Source organism: Telopea speciosissima, chromosome 6, assembly GCF_018873765.1.
Source record: "Telopea speciosissima isolate NSW1024214 ecotype Mountain lineage chromosome 6, Tspe_v1, whole genome shotgun sequence".
NCBI lineage: Eukaryota > Viridiplantae > Streptophyta > Magnoliopsida > Proteales > Proteaceae > Telopea > Telopea speciosissima.
Genome location: NC_057921.1, coordinates 54,949,829 through 54,971,940, shown reverse-complemented (window position 1 = coordinate 54,971,940; position 22,112 = coordinate 54,949,829). Strand labels below are relative to the sequence as shown.

At 38.5% G+C, this 22,112-nt stretch overlaps 3 protein-coding genes and 2 long non-coding RNA genes across 5 annotated transcripts; 4 read left to right on the top strand and 1 right to left on the bottom strand.

Annotated features, from left to right (window-relative positions):
• The first annotated feature begins 1,074 nt into the window (after positions 1 to 1,074).
• Positions 1,075 to 7,685, top strand: LOC122664821. The gene is made up of 3 exons (XM_043860822.1): positions 1,075 to 2,392; positions 5,990 to 6,248; positions 6,988 to 7,685. The coding sequence occupies exons 1-3, from the start codon at positions 1,137 to 1,139 to the stop codon at positions 7,162 to 7,164; spliced, it is 1,692 nt and encodes a 563-aa protein (XP_043716757.1). The 5' UTR covers positions 1,075 to 1,136; the 3' UTR covers positions 7,165 to 7,685.
• Positions 7,686 to 10,487: 2,802 nt separating this feature from the next.
• Positions 10,488 to 15,883, bottom strand: LOC122664822 (60S ribosomal protein L37a). Its single transcript, XM_043860823.1, has 5 exons — positions 15,809 to 15,883; positions 11,340 to 11,379; positions 10,829 to 10,917; positions 10,637 to 10,719; positions 10,488 to 10,553 (listed from the first exon to the last, which is right to left on the bottom strand). Exons 1-5 carry the CDS (start codon positions 15,809 to 15,811, stop codon positions 10,490 to 10,492), a joined length of 279 nt encoding a protein of 92 aa, XP_043716758.1. The 5' UTR covers positions 15,812 to 15,883; the 3' UTR covers positions 10,488 to 10,489.
• Positions 10,646 to 11,124, top strand: LOC122664824. The gene is made up of 2 exons (XR_006333381.1): positions 10,646 to 10,716; positions 10,820 to 11,124. It is a non-coding gene; the product is annotated as an uncharacterized LOC122664824 (long non-coding RNA).
• Positions 15,884 to 20,154: 4,271 nt separating the features above from the next.
• Positions 20,155 to 21,332, top strand: LOC122665937. Its single transcript, XM_043862064.1, has 4 exons — positions 20,155 to 20,177; positions 20,386 to 20,750; positions 20,906 to 21,277; positions 21,325 to 21,332. Exons 1-4 carry the CDS (start codon positions 20,155 to 20,157, stop codon positions 21,330 to 21,332), a joined length of 768 nt encoding a protein of 255 aa, XP_043717999.1.
• Positions 21,333 to 21,349: 17 nt separating this feature from the next.
• LOC122665157 lies at positions 21,350 to 22,095 on the top strand. Its single transcript, XR_006333445.1, has 3 exons — positions 21,350 to 21,421; positions 21,501 to 21,680; positions 22,062 to 22,095. It is a non-coding gene; the product is annotated as an uncharacterized LOC122665157 (long non-coding RNA).
• Positions 22,096 to 22,112: the final 17 nt, after the last annotated feature.

Genomic DNA, 22,112 nt, shown 5'->3' with positions numbered 1-22,112 from the left:
GATAATCAAAAAGTTATCTCAGATTAATATAATTTAGATCAGTCATAGTCTAGGGAAATATGATTTTGGATGCTTCGATTTCTTCTTAATTAATAAAAAGAAAGATTTCCTTTTCCAAGAAACACCAAGAAGGTTTGAAATATTCTTCATGATTCTTTGATATCCATTCAAGAATCAAGAGCAATGATGGCCATCGATGAAGGAGTTCACCCTCTTCAATGGAGGAAAACTTGGTCCCAATCAAGGTTTTAAATAATGGAATCATCATCTGATCAATGTTGATTCCCCGATTCAAATCAATCAAAATCGATTGATCAGTGTTGATCATGGTTTGAGGTATCGGATTGGATCAGTCGATTTTGGCTGGATCGGATCGGATCGCTTGAGATTGATCTTGATACCGATCAGATCCAGTTGTACGAATAGGGGTAAAAATGTAAAAAAAAAATTTTAGTTTTTTATTATAAGAAAATAGGGACAAAAGTGTCATATTTGCCCGAGTTTGGACAATCTTGATCCGTATCGATCGATCTGATCCGATCCAACTGATACCGAGATCACGAACCATGGTGCTGATTCTGATATGAATTGATCGATTCGCAATCCGATTCACGGATTTTTGAAACCCTGGTCCCAATTAACAAAGATGTATTGCCTTCCAAGAGAAAACCCCATGGTCCAGGCCTTTTGGGTTGAAGGCGATGGGGTTGGTACACAATTTGAAAATTTGAAAAGTGATTAAAGGGTGTTTATGTTAATTTAATTTGATAGTAATAACAAAGAGTGGCATTTCCTGTATTTACAAACGAATCCAAGGTCATTTGTGGATTCGCATTTTCTCTATCCCAAAAACGAATTCAACCCCATATCCCTTCCTGCAAAAACCAACGTCACACCGAGACCAGAAATGATCACAGAAAAATAGCGAGAGAGAGATAGAGAGAGGGAGAAAACCTAGATTGCCGTAGACACACAGGATAAACGCAGAAGAATCTGAGGCAAACCTTACTCTTCAGGAACCTTCATTGAAGAAGAAGAAGAAGAAGAGAAGCAAAGCAAAGTAAACAAGAAAGGGTGCGATTTTTTTTTTTTCTTTTTTTGATTCATCATTCATCATTCATCATAGCATATATGTAATGCATCAGAAGAAATCCGAAGTTCAGATCGGAACAGAAAGCAGCGGTATCTCTTCCGATTTCAATCCAACACCGCCTCTCCTCCCAATCCACCAGAAGCACATCCATCATCAATTCCACACCACCCAATCCAATTCCTTCCCTCAACCCTTAAGCCTTCTTCAAATCCAAATCTCAAACCCTTTATCTTTCTCTTCCTCATCTTCATCCCCATTATACAACCCTCAATCTTCACCAACATCAGCAACTCCACCCTCACAATCTCAATCACCGACTACTGCAATCAACACCACAACATCATCTGTAACCCATCAAAATCAAACCCACCACAATGCGATCACAAACCCATCAACCAAGACCCTTCTCTCTACTGCCCATAAGAGACCCATTATGAACCACACCCCTTCTTCCACCCTCTCCCACTCACCCACCTTATCTTCCCTTCACCACCACAACAACAACAACCATCTCCACCAATCACCTTATTCTCCTTCGAATTCTTCGTCTTCGCCGGCTTCACCCTGTCCCTCTCCGCTGCAGATATCATTGGCCACCAGGGCTGCTGCCTTCCGCCTCCTCCGCCACCTCCGTCACGTCCGCCGCATCCGCGTCCACCTCCGCCTCCTCATCCTCTTTTCCTTACCCTCTTTCTATTTCTTCCTTTTCAACCCTCGCCGTTCATTCCTCCTCGACTTCCTTTCTGCTCTCGCTTTCTCTGCCGCTCTTCTTCTCTCCATTAACCTCGCCCTTCCTCGCCTGCCCTCAATCCGTCTACTCCTGGCCCGCTCATTCCCTCTGAAGCTATCCTTTTCCGCTGCTTCTCGCCCTCCTGCGCCGGTTCTTTGGTCAATTGGGTCGAAGCAGAAATCTGAGAGAAGGGTCGATTCGGGTTGCGCGGTTCAGGTATACAGTAATGGAGATGTCTATGAGGGTGAATTTCATAAGGGTAAGTGCTCTGGCAGTGGTGTTTATTACTATTACATGAGTGGGAGGTACGAGGGTGACTGGGTCGACGAGAAGTATGATGGATATGGTGTGGAGACTTGGGCGAGAGGGAGTCGATATCGAGGCCAGTACAGGCAGGGCCTTAGGCATGGCTATGGAGTGTATAGGTTCTACACTGGTGATGTTTATGCAGGAGAATGGTCAAACGGGCAGAGTCATGGGTGTGGAGTTCATACCTGCGAGGATGGAAGTCGGTATGTTGGAGAATTCAAGTGGGGTGTTAAGCATGGCCTTGGCCACTACCATTTCAGGTAGAAAAAGATTTTACTTTTCTTTCTTTTAATAATGGCCCTTTGGATTCCTCTATTTATTAGTCTATATTTGGGGTTCATTGTATCTAGTCTATTTTGGTGCTTGAATAATTGTTCTGTGGAGTGTCAGGTAAATGGTTGATGTTATTCAGGATTTTCGAAGTTAATTCCAATTATTGCAAGCTGTTTGCTTGTTTAACATGGGTAAAACCTCTCCGCGAAGTGGGGTTAATGCTGATAAATTTGGCCCTTTCAGACTCTGCAATAGCGGGAGCCTCGTGCACTGGGACACCCTCTTTGGTTGTTTAATATAGTTTTTGATTTTATATCCTTGTGATTGAATTTGTATTTTTTTGGGCTTGCCATGATATGTGAAGTTTTGGTTGGCAAAATCTTTGGATAGATTTGTCCATTCTGTTTACAATTATTGGAAATTTAAAGCTTGGCGTAGTTTAGCATTTGAAGACCTCCCTTTCATTTAGTTGAGTTTGCATTGCGGTTCTTTGTGGTCTTTGCTTTATTCTTCTTCATCATTTATAGTACCTTGTTATATGTATTTCGTAAAATTGAAATAAAGATGTTGTTGGATGTGATGTTTTGAATTTTTATTTGATTTATTTTTAATCTGGTTTTCACATATTAGGTCAGCATTAAAGATGAAGATTTGATTGTATAATTGTAACAGAGGAGCCTTCAGTAATTCATGTGTGCCTAATTGTCTGCTCCTAACTAATGAGAACCGAAAGCTGGCAAAAGATTCATTTTCCTCCAGATCTTCAATTATCACTTCCACCTTCCAGTCAGGAGCATTAAGTTCCTCAACCTTCACCAAAATAGACTGAGCTTCATGTTTGTGAACCATATGTCTCGAGTCTAAACTCTTTGCTGACAGAACCGTACTGAAGAGCTTCACCTTCAACTGCTACACCCAACATAAAAACCCACTTTTGGTCGCTGCAGCAACCTGCTACTATGGTTTCAAATGGCGACTCCCTCACCTACTACCCCAGCACTACAATATTGTAACATCGCAATTAATTTAGTGCATACAATGTTTTCTCGTTCATCTGCCATCTGACTCTGAGTTCTCGCGTGATGTTTGTTGTGCATTTTCTGGAATTTAAGATTCTGCCTTGTTTTTTATCGCCTACTGTTCTCTCTCTCTGGGTTTTCCATAAGTTAGCCAGGGGAAGGGAGGGGGGGGGGGGGGGCTGTAAATCCTGAAAGTGTGTTCTTCTTGTGCACTTTCCGAACCTGCACAGAGAAAATCTATTCTGCCATCCGCTTGTGCTTTTGTTCCTGCTGATTGGCTATTTCTATCACATTTGACAGCAATATATGAAAATAATTCTACAGAATCACATCTTATCAGGAAAGTCTCTGAACTGAAGAAGTATGACTAATGCATGAAAATTTAAGTGCTTCCTCAGGTACAAGATTTCTATGGAATTTTCAGGAACAAGAGGTTCAATCGGAAATATGAACAAATTCTTGTGTAGTCCAAGGAAATTAAAATTTTTAAATGATCCCCCACTACATGTCTGCAAATTTTAATATTTATTATCAGAATAGCAGAAACAAGTCAACAACCATGATTCAATGGGTCAGATCCACTTACTGTTTCTTTTTTTGATTGATTGGAATAATATACAAAGTAGGAATATTTAGTGATTCCTAACTGGAATCAGGTAGATATCCTATCTATGTCCTAGGACCAAAAATATTGAATTATGAAATGAGTAAAAGTATAGTCTGTAGTGGCATAATCATCCTCCGAATAAGTGGGATGACGTCTCATATAATTATAATTATATTGAAGAAATAATCAACAAATGCCAATAGACAAAACTATAGGTTATACTTTGGCGTTACTATACCGCTGAGTTATAGGGTCCCTTTGATTCAATTCCTGAATATCAGCCACTATGGTGATGGAAAGGTTGAACTGCTTCCCTGGTACAATTCCTTTCGAACAGAGTTATATGAAGAGAAGTATTAAACTGATTTGACTGCTACTTGACCAACATATACCAATTCCTGATCATCATGTGGTCAGAATTAGAATTCCTTAAGGGGATGCCTATTACCTTTCACTTGTTCATCTTTGGAAAACAGCCGAATTAATCTGTTTGTTACATGACCTGGTTTCTGTATCTATTAGACATTAGACTAAGGTTTTTTAGTCCCCCTTGGATTTTGAGAAGAAGTTCCAAAGTTCAAAGTTTTGGACAGATATGGTCATTGCATAATTATTGTTCAACCCAACCCCGCTTTCCATCTTATCCCTTTCTTGAGGTGCTTAGTGCCCTCCAAGATAACTCTAGTTATACATTACAGGCACTGGGCCCATTTGGCATCTATTTAAAAAAAGGCTGTGGGGCTCTGGTATAGTTTAATAGCTAGTGGTAAAGCATATATAAAGTTAATATATTTATTTGGCTGGGCCTTCAAAAACTCAAAATAATATTTTGAAATTGATAAGCTCCGGACAACTACCCTAAGCATTTGGCCAGAACAAATGCCTTTTATCAACTCATAACTACAGATGTATTCAAGCCCATAACTTGGAAAATGTTTTAGTCTCTCTAGGTCTCATTTAGGACAAAGGCAAAATTTATGACTCTCCATGGCTACTTGTCCATAGACTGCTGAATTGAAATGTCTAAGGACCTAATTGGACAACAGATCTTATTTTAGAAAGTTTTTACAATCCTGTATGATGAATTTTGCCCTTTGTAGCTGCCCTATTCCAAATAAATTCTTGATGCTCTTCATGCTGACAATGCCTAGTAGATGTCAAAGGGATTAACTGTTTGTACCTTGTTAAGAACCACTCTTTGGGATTCAACATTTTTCCCTTCTGGAACAAACCCCCCCCAACCCAACACCAAAAAAACAAAAAAAATCCCCCGTGGGAAAGACAAATCATGTTAAAGACTTAGGTAATTGTACAAATGCATCCTGTTCGACATCCAGGAAGAAGGGTCATCAAGAACTTTTGTAGTTGGTAAAAAGAAAAAGAACATCAGCCACGTGGTTCCTCTCTGAAGATCTCAAGTTCTTGCGTGGAAGAATGGGATGTGATAATGGAAAACCATAGTGTTTTCTTCTTGATCCTTCACAAAGTAGGATTTTGTCTTCTATGTGAACTTCTTGGCTAATAAAATCAGCAAATAGACAGAACAAAATAGTGAAAGATCCAATAGTGGTTCTGTATGTTAAAATTTTAGGAGCCGGTGAATGATTTTTCTGCTTAATTTATTTAGGTCCATTGTGATGATGCTACAATATAAATGTGCTTAGTAGGATATATATATAGTCCAGAAGTTCCCTCTAGCAATGCAAGTATGTGTGTTGCTAATACACATGATAAAATGAATGCAATGTTTCACATGGTCTTTGGTTTTCTAAATTGACGTACACTTACTTTGATGGTTTTAGTTCAAATCTCTTTACAGGTAGTGGAACCAACAAAATGGCATCTTCTTCCATAGATTTCGAAAATGAACATTACAATGAAACTTCTGTTATGTAAGATTGGATGTGGTGTCTCTTTGCTTGTGCTCTCTAATACCAACTCTGATGTATTGATTGCAGAAATGGAGACACCTATGCGGGAGAATATTTTGCGGACAAGATGCATGGGTTTGGTGTCTACCGTTTTGCAAATGGCCATCGGTATGAAGGAGCCTGGCATGAGGGAAGGAGACAAGGTCTTGGAATGTATACATTCAGGAATGGAGAGACGCAATCTGGACACTGGCAAAATGGTGTTCTCGATATTCCAAGCACACAGAACACACACCCTGGATCTCCCATTGCTGTGAACCATTCCAAAGTATTGAATGCTGTCCAGGTAAATCCACTTACCACCCCTTGTAAACATGATCCCTCCTTTTTGAGTGTTACGCAAAATCAGATGTTCTTGTTTAATATAAACACAGTTCCAATCCACCCAAGCCGTATCTTGCAATCACATTGTTGGATGGATGATCATGAGTTCTTAGGTATTAAAAATTATTGTGGTACCTGGACTTGTCCATCTTGGTTACCTTGAGAATCTCCTTGGTGGATCAGGTAGCTTGGGGACCAATTTTGGAATAAAACTGGATCAAGATTTGACCACCTGGCGACTAATCCTTGTGCTGGTTGAGTCTGCTGGCACTTGGCAGAGATTGGGTTGGCAAGATGCGAGTCAATCCGTGATTGTCCTTCATGTGCTGATTTTTCAGTTAAACATTCATCTCATTCTGAAAATAATGCCATCGACCATCAAATTGTTGGCAAATTTTATTTTTGTTATCATAATCCCCCATATCATTGCCGTTGGTCAGCCCAATCAGAGGGAATGGTAATTGTTTTTTCTACCATGACACTTGGAAATGTGAAAACCATAGTTGTCAAGGTGTTGCCTAGGTGTCCAGGTGCCTTGGTCGACTTGTTGGTGCCACCTTCTGTCTAGGCTCCCTCCAACGCCTTGGGTCGTCTAGATGCTATTGACAACTATGGTGACAACTCTGGTGAAAACTGGAAAGCTGGACCATGAAAATTTTTTTTAAATTGATTATAACTTTTTTATTGGATTTGCTCTCCAGGAAGCACGACGAGCAGCAGAGAAAGCATATGATGTTGCGAGAGTTGACGACAGGGTGAACAAGGCTGTAGCGGCCGCCAATAAAGCAGCCAATGCAGCACGAGTTGCAGCTGTGAAGGCTGTCCAAAAGCGAATGCATCACAACAGCAATGATGATATACCAATGCCAATCGTGTGACACTTAATGCGCCACTCACCATCACGCTCCTAGTCCAAATTGACAACAAATATAACAAATTAGGGAGAGCAAGTGAAGGGACAATGGAATATTGTCAAGCGAAATTTTCTGTCACAGCCTTTTCTTTTATGTTGTTACTACCTTTCTTCTTTCCTGCATTTCTCTTTCCCTTTTCACTAAGAGGATGCAACAATGAGCTACCAGCTTGGAACCAACTTTCAGTTGAAGATGACTGACTTGAGGAGCAGGTTGAGGTAATCTCTTTTTGCGTCAATGTGATATGTATATAGGATGAGCTAGAGGTTTTTAGTGAAGGGCTGGCACTGACAATGTGCTGTTTTAGGTGGGATTTTCATAATTTTGTTGCTTATTTGGTTAGCTAGTTGTAATGAAAGTGCTAAGGTGCCGAGATGATCCTTCAGCCCTGGCACTTTGTTGTATGTGAACTATGGCTTTTGTATAAGAGATCAAAGGGAGTTGGTGACATTATATAACCACAACTCCCCTCCTTTATACCATCATGGTATGGTGTCTGATATTTCTGCAGGAGCTTATAAATTCCTTTTGACCAACAAAATTGTCGTTCAAGAAACAAAAAGTCAGAAAGGTCTTCACAGGCTCTTCTGGTTTTGCATGATTAATCTCTTGGGTGAATCCAACACTTGTTCCTGTTTTTTGTTCATGGTGCAACAACAAATGGTGGGTTATTAAGGTCATAACAATGTATCATTGTATTTTGAGAAAAAGGTTCTCTGAATCTGGCTGGGGAGGGTATACCACTATTACTTAATACCCTCCATCTCTATCTCTCTTCATATGAAATAATTGTCTCTCTCATGTATAAAACTCTTGTGCCAGATTAACCTCAGGAGACATGGTTCACCTTGTATTAATTACACATGTCCATTGTCAATTAGTGTATAATACCTGTATAATATTCAGTTCTATAATGAAAAGAGAAAATCTCCTCTCTTAAATCCAAGGGAAAGTGGTAGTACAACTTTGTGTTGTGCCAGGCCATGAGATGTTAAATGTTACTCTAATTTTTTTTTCCCACCAAATATTAGATAGTTTTACTTTCAGAATCCTGAGTTTTGAGAATTCATATTTTCTAACAATAGCGGAATTAGTTCCCGTGAATTGGTTTAAATTTCAGAAAAATCAACAAAAATTTGGACTTCAATCACCTTATGCTATTTAGGACAAAATGTAGTCGTATCAGTCTTCTTCTATTGATAGGGTTGGCTACATTAATTACAATTTCGGCAACAGCCTCTTGTAGCTGTTTGGAGTTTGGACAGAAGGTGCATACCTTAAAATCAGTTCCTGCCTCTTGTAGCTGTTTGGAGTTTGAGCAACACCGTCTATGGAAATCAGTTCCTTTTAGGTTTCATTGAAATTCTGTGAAATTTTTTACGAAAATTTTCGGTTTCGCAAGATGTCAAAACAAAGCTGCATACGAAAGTAAAAAAGTGAAGCTTTCGGTTGAAATTTCGTTGTTTCAGAACAATTTCGACGATATGTGTGGTTTCAGTATCGTTTTGATCGAAATATACAAATCTTTAATATAAAATGTATAGTTTCAAATGAAATGGGTTGAAATTGCTAGATTTGCTGGTTGCGACTCTTAAGGTTTGTGAAAACTTGTTTTTTTTTTTGTTAAAGCACTCATACAAGTGTGCATCAAGTTGTTAGGCAACAGTAGAACCCATAAAAAATGATGACTTGTTGCATTTTATGGAAGTTTTTGTGCAAGATTTATAGTTGAAGATATTTCACTTTTCCCAAAAATAATTATAATATGGTATAATTATTTTTTACACCATAGGCCAATCTATGACTTTACAGAATCGGATTTAATTTGTTTTTAAATTATTTTAAATTTTTTGGAAAATTTTTAAAGATTAGTACTTAATGGTTGGAACTCGATGTGGTACTAGAAATCAAAGGTGGGCAGAGGGATGACTTGCTTGTATGCATCACCAAATGGTGGGGTTCTTCATTCTTGGCCAGAGAAAGAGAGAGAGAGAGAAAATGGCAGGGTTCATGGTTGGGGATAGAGGGAGCAAGGCAAAGGTGAGGTTCTAAGGTTCGAGATAAATGAGATGTTGGCTGAAGTTGCAAACATGTGGTCACAAGATAATTTAACGCAAAGGGAAGCAGTTTTCTGTCCGGGAGTGTGGCCTACGTCAGCATTCCTAAGTGTCTATCTCTCTCATCCTCAAAACAAGGGGTCAGAGGTGTCTTTTCATATAGAGATGAGAGAGATAGACTCATGGGAGTGTTGGTGTAGGCCACACTCCCCAACAAAGTTCTTTTTCCCTAACGCAAAATAGGATGAAGGATTTTGGCAAAATAGATGAAATAGCTCAATTATTTCACGATTTCTGTTGAAACTGAATTCAATTTATCAATTGAGTGCAAAAATCATATCAAACACCTTTTGAAATTGAAATCACTGCAGAGAATTCTCCAAATCATACCAAAAAAACCCCCATTAAAATGGCCATCAGGTTTAAGAAATATATCGGTTCATGCTGGATTCCTAGGATTCAGGCCGACTGTGAAACCCATTTAGAACTACTCCAGACCAAAATACCAACAGGCAACTACTCCCCAGATGAACTCAGCATGGGAAACAAACAATAATCGCAAATTTCCATCAAAATTCTGCTCATCAACTACTCCACAAAGCTTCCGCAAACCTAACCTCTAGCTGGGTTGGCTCTACGAATGATTACTACATTCTCCTGCGAAGAATCATAATCCAATGGGAAAAATTCTCTCGAAATCAACCCAAATAGAAGTCGCCTTGATTGCACATTATTGGGAAGGGGTTCAACTTCCTATAGAAAAATCTGTTTAAGACTTTTACGCAACCTACCTTCTCAGCCTATGGTCGACCCAATTTTTCTACATTTTATGATCACATTTCTCTTAACCTCAATTTTAAGATCAACTGAGAAGCAGGGTAACTAACAGATGATGACCCTGTTACATCTTTCAAACAATGGCTACCTACAAACGGTGCTGAATCATGAACAGTTACTACCAAAAAGAAAATTATAAATTTGAACCATCCAATCTCTCAAAAAAAGCAAGAAAAACCTCGAAATGTAACTAGTTTTTGACAATCAACTCTGTAGTTGAAACAAAACAAAATTGCATGGTCCAAAACATTCATACTAGGTAGGTAACCCAGTGGTTCAAGTGCTATGCATCCACTTCAACTAATCTTCAATTGTTAAAAACTGCTCAAATACTAGGAATCTCAGAATAGACTGGACCTAAAGATAAAAGAGATGAGTAGAACACATCCTGGGTCTCAACTCTCAGTTTGCTCTCTCAGCCGCCGGATGGTGCTCCTGACTGTCACGGCACTGGCAGTGCTGTAATAGCAATTATAGAAATGGCAATCAGTATCGACAAGAAATAGGATACAAAAGGGAAAATTTCAGAGGATAATCTTTACTTCAATGTATAAGCACCGCCCGCCTTAACTTTCCCACAATCTTTGCAGCCCCAAATTCCTACAGCCTTCCTCTTTACTGCGTACTACACCAATGCACCATAGATTATAACAAGCACATGCCTCATGGATGAAGCAGGACTCCCAAAAGAATGGAACCAACAGAATTACTAGACACAGAATAAGATACCGTACCTTTCCACAGAATTCACAGAAGTATTTGCTGTGCTGACTAACCTCCATCTTCTTGATCTGCTTACGCAGACTAGCACCATATCGGGTACCTGAAACAGAAATCATCAAATTCTATTTGTGTTTTGAGTTTAATTATACATATATGGACCTCAGACTTCCAACTTTGATTAACCCACCCATCTACAGTCCACATTGTAATTGTAGCCAACTACATCATCAATCAAGGCCATTCAATTGTTAACAGCCTCTAGGATAGGGGGTCCCAAAATGTGTTTCAGAATGCAAGTTTAGCTCCAGACCAAAGTTAACATTGTCAGAACACTAAGAATTTTGAGGGCAGCACACAATTCTGAAACAAGAGAAGGTGAACTTTGCAGTCTAGGCTAAAATAATCCACATGGTAAGAGTGCCATAAAAATACCCAGTACATAGCAGACCCTTGGAGGAAAGGAAAATTAGAGAAGGGTTGACAAGGTCCAGTTTAAGTCTGAGAGCGACATAGCGCACTTACCATATTTCCCAACAATACCCGCCTTCTTTGTACGTTTTGTCTGCACCAACAGTGAAAGTGTCATAACAGAAACATAACATTTAAGAAAGGTGAAGTATTACACACAATGACAAAGCAAATCAATTTGTAGCAGCATTTGAAATTGATGTCCTCTACACTGCCAAAATGCATAGAAACTTGCAGTTTTCCCAGGAGCTTACTTCATTAATTATGCTGATTGCTGACAGTGATATTTGGAGATTTTGGAAATTATTGAAAAAAAAAACTATGGGAAGCTCGATGTTCTATCAAATAAAGTATACAAAAATAACAAAAAACAAGAGGGCACAGAAAGTTATAAGCAAAAGCTTACAAGAATAATTTATCAAACAGTGATGATGTGAAGCTTTCAGTAAACATGGTACAGAAAGTGTCAATTGACAAGTTTCTCAAATAAGGCTTCTATCTGAATCAAATCACTCCTTCGTACTGGAGCATCTAAAGGCCTCCGTTGAATATGGCCATGCCACCTCAAATGACTTTCTCATATCTTATCACTGCATTAGAGCCTATTCTCAAATCAGCTCTAATATGATCCTTCCTAGTTTTGCCACATCCATCTCAGCATCCTCATCTCCGCTACATTAAGTTTATCTATGATTGACTTATAAAATTTTACTTAAATTTTTGAAGGAATATGTCAATCACACAACACTCCAGACAAACCTCTCCACTTCATCCATCCTATTTTAATTCTTTGTGAAACATCATCCTCTATATCACTTTCTTTATTTATAATTGAGCCTAGTTACCTAAAACAATCTCCATCTCATCAATTTTCACCACCTCATTATCCGTCCTAGTGTAACTAAAGTTACACACCATATACTTCATCTTGGATTTACTTATCTTAAAACCTTTTGATTACAAGGTTGATCTCCATAACCCCCAACTTAGCGTTAATCCCCGCTTTTGTCTCACCCACCAAAACAATATCCTCAACAAAAAACATACACCAAGGAACCTCATCTTGAATGTCTCTAGTAAATTATCCATGATAAGCGCAAACAAATAAGCACTTAAAGCTGATCCTTGATCTAACCCAATTGTCATCAGATTTCACTACCTTGGCACCCCCCCAGTTCTTACACTAGTCATCACATCATCATACATATCTTTAATTATATGTTCACGTATTTACTTGAAACACTTCTCTTCTCTAGTACTTGCCAGATTAACTCTTTAGGGACTTTTTCATAAGCTTTTTCTTGGTCAAGAAAGACCATATGGAGATACTTCTTGGAATCTCTAAATCTTTCCATGAGTCTCCCAAGTAAATAACTTATGTCGTGGATGTTTTGGCATAAAACCAAATTGGTTTTCTGTAATAGTAGTTTGTTGTCTCAAGTAGATTTCAATCACTCTCTCCCATAATTTCATAGTATGATTCGTTAGTTTTATGGCTCTATAGTTATTGCAACTTTGGATATCGCCTTCCTTTTTGTAAATCGGAACCATAATGCTTCTCTTCCAAAAAGAAGCGAGGATTTTATGGCTCTACTCTTCTTTTCCTTCATTTTGGCTAGTCTTAGAGAGTTTTTTCCCCTTCCTTTGTCTCAGATTGTTATAAAGATCTTCATATTTCTTCTCTCTTGCTTTTACCATAATCCTCTTATGTTCATTTCTGGCAAATTTATACCTTTTTAGATCCTCTACATCCTTAATCCTTTGCCATGTCTTAAAACTAGCTTTCTTAGTCTAATTGAACCATCTTAATACAAATAAGCACACCTTATCAGTAAATGATTTCAAGGTATCTCCTTTTAAGCTCCCCACCTTATCCTAGGGCAAATAAGCACACCTTTCTTATGATTTTGAGAAAGAGGCACATATCCATAACCACTAATCTATGTTGTGTGGTTAGGCTCTCCCTTGGTACAACCTTACCGTCTTTACATAACAATCTATTAGACCTTCTAGTGAGGAAGAAATCTATTTGGTTCCTATGATGCCCACTTTTAAAGGTAAATAAATGCTCTTCTCTCCTTTCAAAATAAGTGTTTAAAATGGATAAATCATAAGCCATGACAAAATCTAAAACTGAGTTCCCCTCATTCTTCTCTCCAAAACCATACCCTCCATGTACACCTTCATAGCCTCTACGATCTCTCCCAATATGTCCATTAAGATCACCTCCTATGACAATCTTTTCTCCTTGACTAAAACCTTTCACTAATCTATCCATGTATTCCCAAAATTGTAACTTACTACTTTCATCCAATCCTACTTAGGGTGCGAAAGCATTAATTATAACAATCTCCTCTTTCTCCAACACAAGCTTGATGGATATAATTCTATCTCCAAATATTTTAACATCCACCACATCATTCTTTAAATCTTTATCCACTATAATTGCCCACTCCACTTCTACTTTTATCCCCCGTATACCAAGGTTTAAAGCCATCCAACTCCTTAGCTTTTTTACCCTTCCATCTTGTCTCTTTAATACAAGTTGTGCTAATCCTTCTCCTCATGATATTTATTAATTCTACTCTTACCCGTTAATGATCCAATGTTCCAAGATGCTAACCTAATCCTATGCTTTTGGACTAGCTTCTTTACTCGCACTTGTCCATGGTACGAGAACCCTTGCCTACTAAATATTTATTGTCACAAACTATTTACTGTTATTTATGTGCAAATCTTTAATGAGCACTCTCTTTCAATCTCGATAGGCATAAAAGAGAATGTGGAACCATGTGGCGAGGAGAGACCCATCGAATGGGAGAGGAACAAAGAGAAGGTAGGGATCACCAGCTTCAGGAGTTTTCGGACACTATCATATGAAGTGAAGATCATGTCTAGAGCAAACCTTAGGCACTGCAATTGTAAGATGGCAAACAAGACTACACCCATCTAGATGACACCCTCTCAAAAATCTCCTTCTACAGGAATTCAATAGGGTCCGATTGAGTTGTACCCTGATAACAATAGACTCCAAAACAACGTCTTTGATTGCTCTCTTGAACAAGAAGCCTTGCACATGGAAAATGTGGTTAGCAAACCACCAGGGAAAAGCTTGGAGCACTAAGTCTCTTTCATCCTTTATCATGAACTCAACAAGGAAGTGCCCACCCTCAAACAATTTAAGGTGTTTTGCACCAAATGGTTTCTAGGAAGCTACAAGCGTGTCGCGAAGGCGGTCCTTGTCAAGGTTGAAATGCATAACTACGTATCCATTTTGTATTGGAAGCATCCAGTAGTTGTGAGAAAGATCTTGACAGAGAATGCCCGGGAGGGTATTGGGACTCCAATCAGACTGTTCTCCTTCGGTGAAAAATCGAGTTCATTTTTCGATTTGCATCCTAAAAATCCTTTTTGACCTTTGAAACTTTTTTCCTCCTTCTCCGTGATATGGAATGTAGATCTTGTTCTAAAGATAGTCAAGGAGGGACGATTAGGTGTTCTAGAGACTCATGCATCTCACATGTTTGATGAAATTATGAAAAGTAAGAGGAATCAAAAGTTACAAATTTATTCTGCACATTGGTATACCAAGCCCAATTCTCCTTCCATAATATATTTTGTCTAGTAGTAACCAAACGATTATTAATTATGACCCATAACTTATTTTCATAAATGATTTCTCATAGAAAGAACATAAATAAAAAAAGAAATTATACCAAAGAGAACCTAAGTAAATATAAATACTAGGGTCATACAAAATTGAATTCAAAATAGACCTATCAAAAGGTCTGTCAGAACTTATTAAGCACGGAGAATAAAGTACTGATGTGAAGCAGGGAAAGGCAAAGTAAAAAATGGGGAAAGAAGAGATGAACATTACGCCAATCTAGGAAAATAAACACTAAACCCATATCAAACTTAACGAGCTTGAGAATCCCCTCGCATACCAGTAAGCCAATAGTTTACTCAGCCCAATGTCATTCTCCAATCCCTCTTATTTCTCACTTGGGAGTGCTCTTGGAAGAAGATAGCGTCTCCAGACCAACCCAGCCTATATCAATGACTATATTCTAAACCTATGCTTTTACATCTTTCCTAACTACTGATAAATACTTACAATATATATATATATATATATATATAGCTCGAATTTATGGCCCCGAAACTATAATTAAATTCAAAAGATTTCCGAGTACAGAAAAACGTGAGGATGCTGATATCCTAATGCATTACAGTACACAGATAAGATGATTCAACAATATCAACTCAAACTAGATTTCACAAGCTCTAGAATCTTCCTCATGTAGATCTTGAAATCCAAGAGAAGCCCTTAGGTTCAACAAGGATGAGGGGGAGAACAGGTCTTAAGCCCTCTTATTCCATCAACTATAGCCATCGAAAGTGAAAGCATTTGATGAGGAATTCCATAGCTACAGAACGTACGACCAAAAGGATTGAAAGTAGATAACACATAACATAGGGCATAGCTCGAACATGAAACAGAGAGACGATGTGAGATTTACCATTTTCGTTCGCTTGAGAGGTCTGCGGTTGCTGACTGACGGGTCGAGGCAGCAAAACCCTAGCTCACCTTGGTTTCACCTTCGGGCCTTCAAAAATGAGGACTGTCGTTTCTCATTTTTTATAGTGTACTTTCTTAGCCTACGAAAGTTGGTAGCATCCGTACGATCAAGATCTTACCCAGTGCAGTGGATCCACATCTGATGAACTATGTTCTAGTCATTTGTGTGGTCCAGATTCAAGATACCATTCTCGCGCGTACGCCACCTGCTTTAATCGTGTGGTTTTAACACTTCTCTTATTTACCGGTTCATGTTTGTTGCATGATGTTACATTGGCCCGGCCGCCTGGACTTGGATCTTGTGCAGCTGTGGCGGGAGCTGCACTGTGCAGCACCAAAACCCACCCTGAATACAGGGGGGAGGTGGTCATTTCACATGTGGGGCCCAGGTGGGACCCACTTGTGAAATGACTACCTTACCCCTATTTTTCTTGTCGTTTAGTGGTGCTGCACAGGTGTAGCTCCCGCCACGGAGGGATAAGATCCTTTTCCCGGCCACCCTGGGCTACATTATAAATTTAGAGTGGAATGTCGGCATTAATTTAGTTCACAGTATCAGTATCGGTATCGATATTGTTATTGGGTTGGTAATATCGATACTGATACGAAGCAATTGTATCAGGTCGTTGCGAGATCAAAGCATCCTCTCAACAAAAGCAGGATGTATGTACAATACTAGCCGATCCATATCTCAGATACTCATATATGAATCAATTGATACGATCGAGATCCAATACCTATAACAAAAACCATTGCTGTTGGGGTCCTCAGCATTGGGGGAAAACGCCTTGTGTTTTTTAAGACTATGTTCGGATGTCAAGGAACGAGAAAAAAACAATTGACTTTAAGGAGAGAGATAGACACATAAATTAATCACTACATCATTATGATTTTATTTCATTATATTTTTTCTTTTCTTTTCTTGACATCCACATGTAGTCTAAAACTCAAGTGAGTCTACATCCAGAAGACCAAAGCTGGATAATCCATCAATGCTTATTAAGTTGATCTGACGTGGTGTCTAGCTAGTCTCGTCCCTAGTCAGTACGGGTTTAAGTTAAAACTTAAAACTCGTTATAAAAATCATGCAAACTAATTTATGTATTCCATAAAAATATAGATTTGATGGACACATTTCCAATAGCATTACCATTTCAAGTATAGACATCAATGAAAATTGCTTCTCCAACAGAGACTTTAAAGTGCCTTAGCTCATAAAGGTTGAACTCTGAAATGAGTATCTAATAATGAAAATTATCATTTTTGAATTTACGGTTCTAGGTTCTATCCTCTAAATTAAAACTAAGTTTTTTGTGGAGGGCCTGTGCGGACGGTCTTGCAACAAGTGAGGGTCTTCAGTCTAGAAATATTTCAGTAGACCCAAATTATCAAAGATGCAGGGGCATGATGGAGACGGCAGACCATATCCTTCTTAGCTGTTGTTTTGCAAGAGCAATTTAGTTTGGGAGTTCCATATCATACATTCTTCTTACTGGCCATGATCCCTCTTTTCTGCTTTGGCTTCAGAGCTAGGAAGATCTGTTTAGGAGGGACAAAAAGTTAGCTAGAGAATCATTAGCAAGAGCAGCATTTATATGTTGGTACATTTGGCAAACACGTAACGACTATGTCTTTGGCACGAAGGAATGGACCCCTCAAGAAGTCATTTTGGTTGCGGAGAGTGTGTTCCTGGAAGACCACAAAGCGTCAGCGAAAGGGTTGCAATTTTCAACGGCAACAACATCAGCTCCTTCGCAACCCTCTCCTGTCGCTGACTGGTTCCCACCTCCAACCGGTTTTGTAAAGGTAAATTGTGATGCGGCATTGAAGCTGGGTAGCTTGGAGGGAGGCATTGGCTTGGTGTTTCGGTCAGATGTGGGAAAACCCTTACATGCGTTATCTGCTCCCCTTCATTTCACTTATGCAATTCAAGGTGAAGCTCTTTCCATCAGAATGGCCATTGTCAAAGCGGCCACTCTAGGAATATCACATCTTGTCGTGGAATCTGACTGTAGAGAAGCTATTCTTAACCTTCAGGGTACTCTTACGCACCCTCCCCTTGAAACAGCTGTAATTTTAGATGATGTTAAGCGCCTATGTAATACCTTTACTGCTGTTTCGTTTTCTTTTATTCCATGGGATCTGAATACTGTTGCAGATACCCTGGCCAGGAGGGCCCTGTTTAGTGCGTGTATAATAGATTGACCCATTTCCACTCCTTGGCTCCAAGACGTGTTTGGAGTTCAAGGCCCCTCACATGATTATCAGTAAAGCTTCTTGTTACCAAAAAAAAAAAGAGTAAAACTAAGATAAATTTCATATTGTATTGGTATATACCAGGATTGAAGTCCAAAGATAATCTTCATTTAAGTAGCTCTTGACCCTCTTTGAAATCCAAATCATCAATCATAGTTTGAAATTAGTGATTTGTTGGAATTACTTTCAAATTATTGAAATTGTGGTAATTGAATAGGTTTCCCTGGTAATTGAAGAGTTTTAATCCATCTCAGGTGTTGTCACCCTCTAACAATAGTAATGAAAAAGGAAACTCTCTCTTCTATTTCCATTTCCTTCTTTATCATTTTAAACTCTCTCTCTCTCTCTCTTTCTAATTGTATTTAAAAATTTGACATCATTTTTAAACTGCTCATTGTCTTATTCCCAAAAGTTATTTAAAGTAGATGTATAAAAGGATTTTCAAAAATAATTTAAAAGTGATATATCATTATGTAATTATAAAAGATGACACTATCATATAATTTTTTCGAGTATGCATGTAAAATGACACTATAGCCCTCACTAAAAAAAGTATGTAATATATTTTTTGGGTGAATAAAATTGTGTTATATTAGAAAGGCAAAAAAATAAAATTACAAATTATTTGACATCTTGAGGGATGTCAATAAGAAAATCCTTTTACAAATATAAATGAGAAGTGAACATCAACCATCTCATTGAGAACCATTTCCCTTTGTATGCCATCACGTAATTTTCACAAGTAGAATCCCTATCAAGAGTTGGTCACTGAGATCCAAATTAACCTCTAAAAAGGGTTAGAACAGATCCGATGTGAGGATCTGGTTCACTCCATTTTTATGCTTTAGTTGTAGTTATCATTGCATATTTGCCTTTAGAAGACTTAAGAGAATTTATAATTTTTTTTTGGTTATAAAGGATATTGATTAAACAAGTAAGACAAAAAGCTGCAACAAGATAAACAAACAAGTCCAAAAGCCTAGGAATTGGAACTTTTTTTTTTTTGGGGGGGGGAGGGGGTAAAAGCCTAGGCATTGGACTCTTGAAGTAAAAGAGTATGATATACATTTCTTTCACTGTTAATTTGGTCTAAATGTAGTGTAAAATTAGCTGCCAAGACTAATGATGCTCTTTTCTTTATCTTTAATCACTTTAATAAAATAAAAGGAAGGAATAAGGCTATTCATAATTAATTCCTTTACCTCTTTTTAATGTTTCACCTAAGGATAAGGTAGTTGAGTAAAACATAAGCTTCAATTTAGCCCTCTTTAAGAATAAATTTTAGATAATGTGGTCACCTTGTCCCCTTTCCTCCTTTCATCCATTTTGTTACTTTGAATCAGATCCTTTGGATGGGTAATTAGATAAAGAGAAGAGACATAACCTCTTCTTAACTTTACCAAATATTGAAACATTACTAAAGATATTATACTAAGCATCCTATGGACTTAAAATTTAGAACACTAATCTCAGAAGTCAGGTCTTCTTTTTCAGCTATTTATACCTTCCAAACACATAACACTATTCTCTAACTCCCATTGTTTTTCTTGGTCTTTGTTTGACATACTCTGTTCGGTTCTTCAAATCCACTAATATGAGTACTGCAGGTAACTGATCAAACTCTTTCTCTTCTCAATTCTCACATAGGGTTTCATGTGAGGGCATTAGTGTGGGAGTCCAGCATTATATAAGTTTTTCAGACCCAAGAGTAGTGTGGGCTAGGCCTAGTTAAGCATCATCTAAGCCAAGCCTAGCACTAAATTAACTGTCAAACACAAGCAGCCCTACCAGGCTTGGTGCCAACTGATCTATGAAATTAATATTTCATTCATGTTATATATTAGTAATTTTAGTTCACATTGATAATTTGTTCTTCTATTTAGAGTAACTTTTTAATGTTTCTGTATTGGTTAACTAGTATAGAATTGCCTAGAGCATTGCGACCTAGTGGCCACGGGTTCAGTTGGGAAACAGTCCCTTCACGAAGTGGAAATAAGGCTGCATACATTTTGACCCTCCCCAGACCCCGCAATGACGGTAGCCTCGCATACTGGGTATGCCCTGTTTTGCTGTTTCTTTTGTTCAAACCCGCAATCACTAGGTTGCAACACCATAAGTGGACCAAAAGTTGGACAAAGTTAAGAATTGATGTCCAAAGTCCAGCTCAGTTTGGCCATTGATACACTTATTTTATATGTAGTATTTCATGGATTTATGATTTGCTTGGATCATATGTATTGATTTAACAAAAATATGTTTTAGTTCAGCAGAAGGACCCATTGAAGAAAGTGAAGTGCCTTCACTGGAAGACATTCCTAAGCTAACCAAAGATAACTATGGGAGTTGGAAAGTTAAGATAGAAAAGTACTTGAGGAGAGAAAGACTCTGGGGTTTTGTTGAAGAAACAATACCTAAACCCCTTGATGAAGATCCAGAAGTTTTGATAGAAAATGCTCCCTCAGAGTACCAGTTGTGGGTAGAAAAACATGGACGAGTTCAATCTGTTTTCAAACATAAGTGTGGACCATGGGCACTCCCATATATTGAAGGAAAAGGCAGAGCTAGTTCTGTTTGGAGTCAATTGGAGATCATGTTTAAGAATGATGAGATATCCCTAACAGCAACAGGCAAGTCTCAAATAACCTCCCACGCGTCAAATTTCAGAACTTAATTCGATCAAATACGCTCCCACCATGTATTTTAGAAAGAACACTGCTTGGACGCGTGGCCCCCTGCCCCTGCTTACCATGAGAAGTGCTTTAATTTGCTTTACATTTTGCAGGAATGTGCACAAATTACACATGGTGGCTGCCCTTGTACAGAGCTATTGTAGAAGGTGATTTAAAGACTGTCCTTCAGTTGGTATCAAAAAATGAGAGTGTTCTTACAGCCAGGCTCACATCAGAAGGAGAGATTCCTCTTCATGTCGCAGCTCAACATGGACGGATTCAAATTGTAGAGAAGATGGTAGAGAAGATGCCTGTAAATGAACTCGCAAGAGCAGGAAAATATCGTAGATCAGCACTTCATATTGCTGCCTCAGATGGAAACTTAAAGATTGTAAAGATCTTGGTAGAAAAGCATAAAGCTCTAGTGATGCTCACCGGTGAATACTATGACAATAACATCCCAATTACTGTTGCCGCTAGAGCTGGCAATAAAGATGTGGTTTATTATCTTTACTCTATCACTCTGCAACAGGATCATAGAGATCCTCCGGAAGAAGAAGATGCCAGAAAAGAAAGGGAGATTATTAGAGCTGGACTTCTTACTTCTTTAATTTTCGGTGATTTCTTTGGTGAGTGATCTGGACTCATCATGTACCCCTCCACCAAAATTTTTATTTTTCTGTTCTGATATATTGATTTTGTTTGTAGATCTGGCTCTTCATCTACTACAAAGACATCCAAATTTAGTATTGATGGAGGATGCAAACCGGGCTACAGCCTTGGGTGCACTATCAATGAAGCCTTCTGCATTCCCAAGTTCATTCCCTATAGCAAAGTCAGGTGGGTTTGGTATCCTGTCATATCAGCTCGAGAAGACCATATACTCATGTAAGTATTTCTCTTCAATTGCTGAATCCTTATGTTCTCAGAGAAAGATACAAATAGGGTGCTATCTTATGGTATACCGTTAGTATACGCAGCATTTATATATAGGGGACGACACTCTCTGCCCGGGAGCACATCTGGGCGTAGGCTGTGCCCAGACACATGGGGTAGGGGTTGGGCCATTCAGGGGAGCAGGCCGGTTATTTTGCCCACCCCCATGTAGAACTTTATCCCTAAATGATTCACAGCTTGTTCACTTCCAAATCATTTTCTAAATGCAAAATACTTTATAATTTTAATATACTTTGGATCAGACAGCTTGTTCACTTCTAAATCATTTTCTAAATGCAAAATACTTTATAATTTTAATATACTTTGGATCAGTCTTTGATGTCCATGATGAACGCATTAATCCTTGGTTGCAAGCCAAAGGAG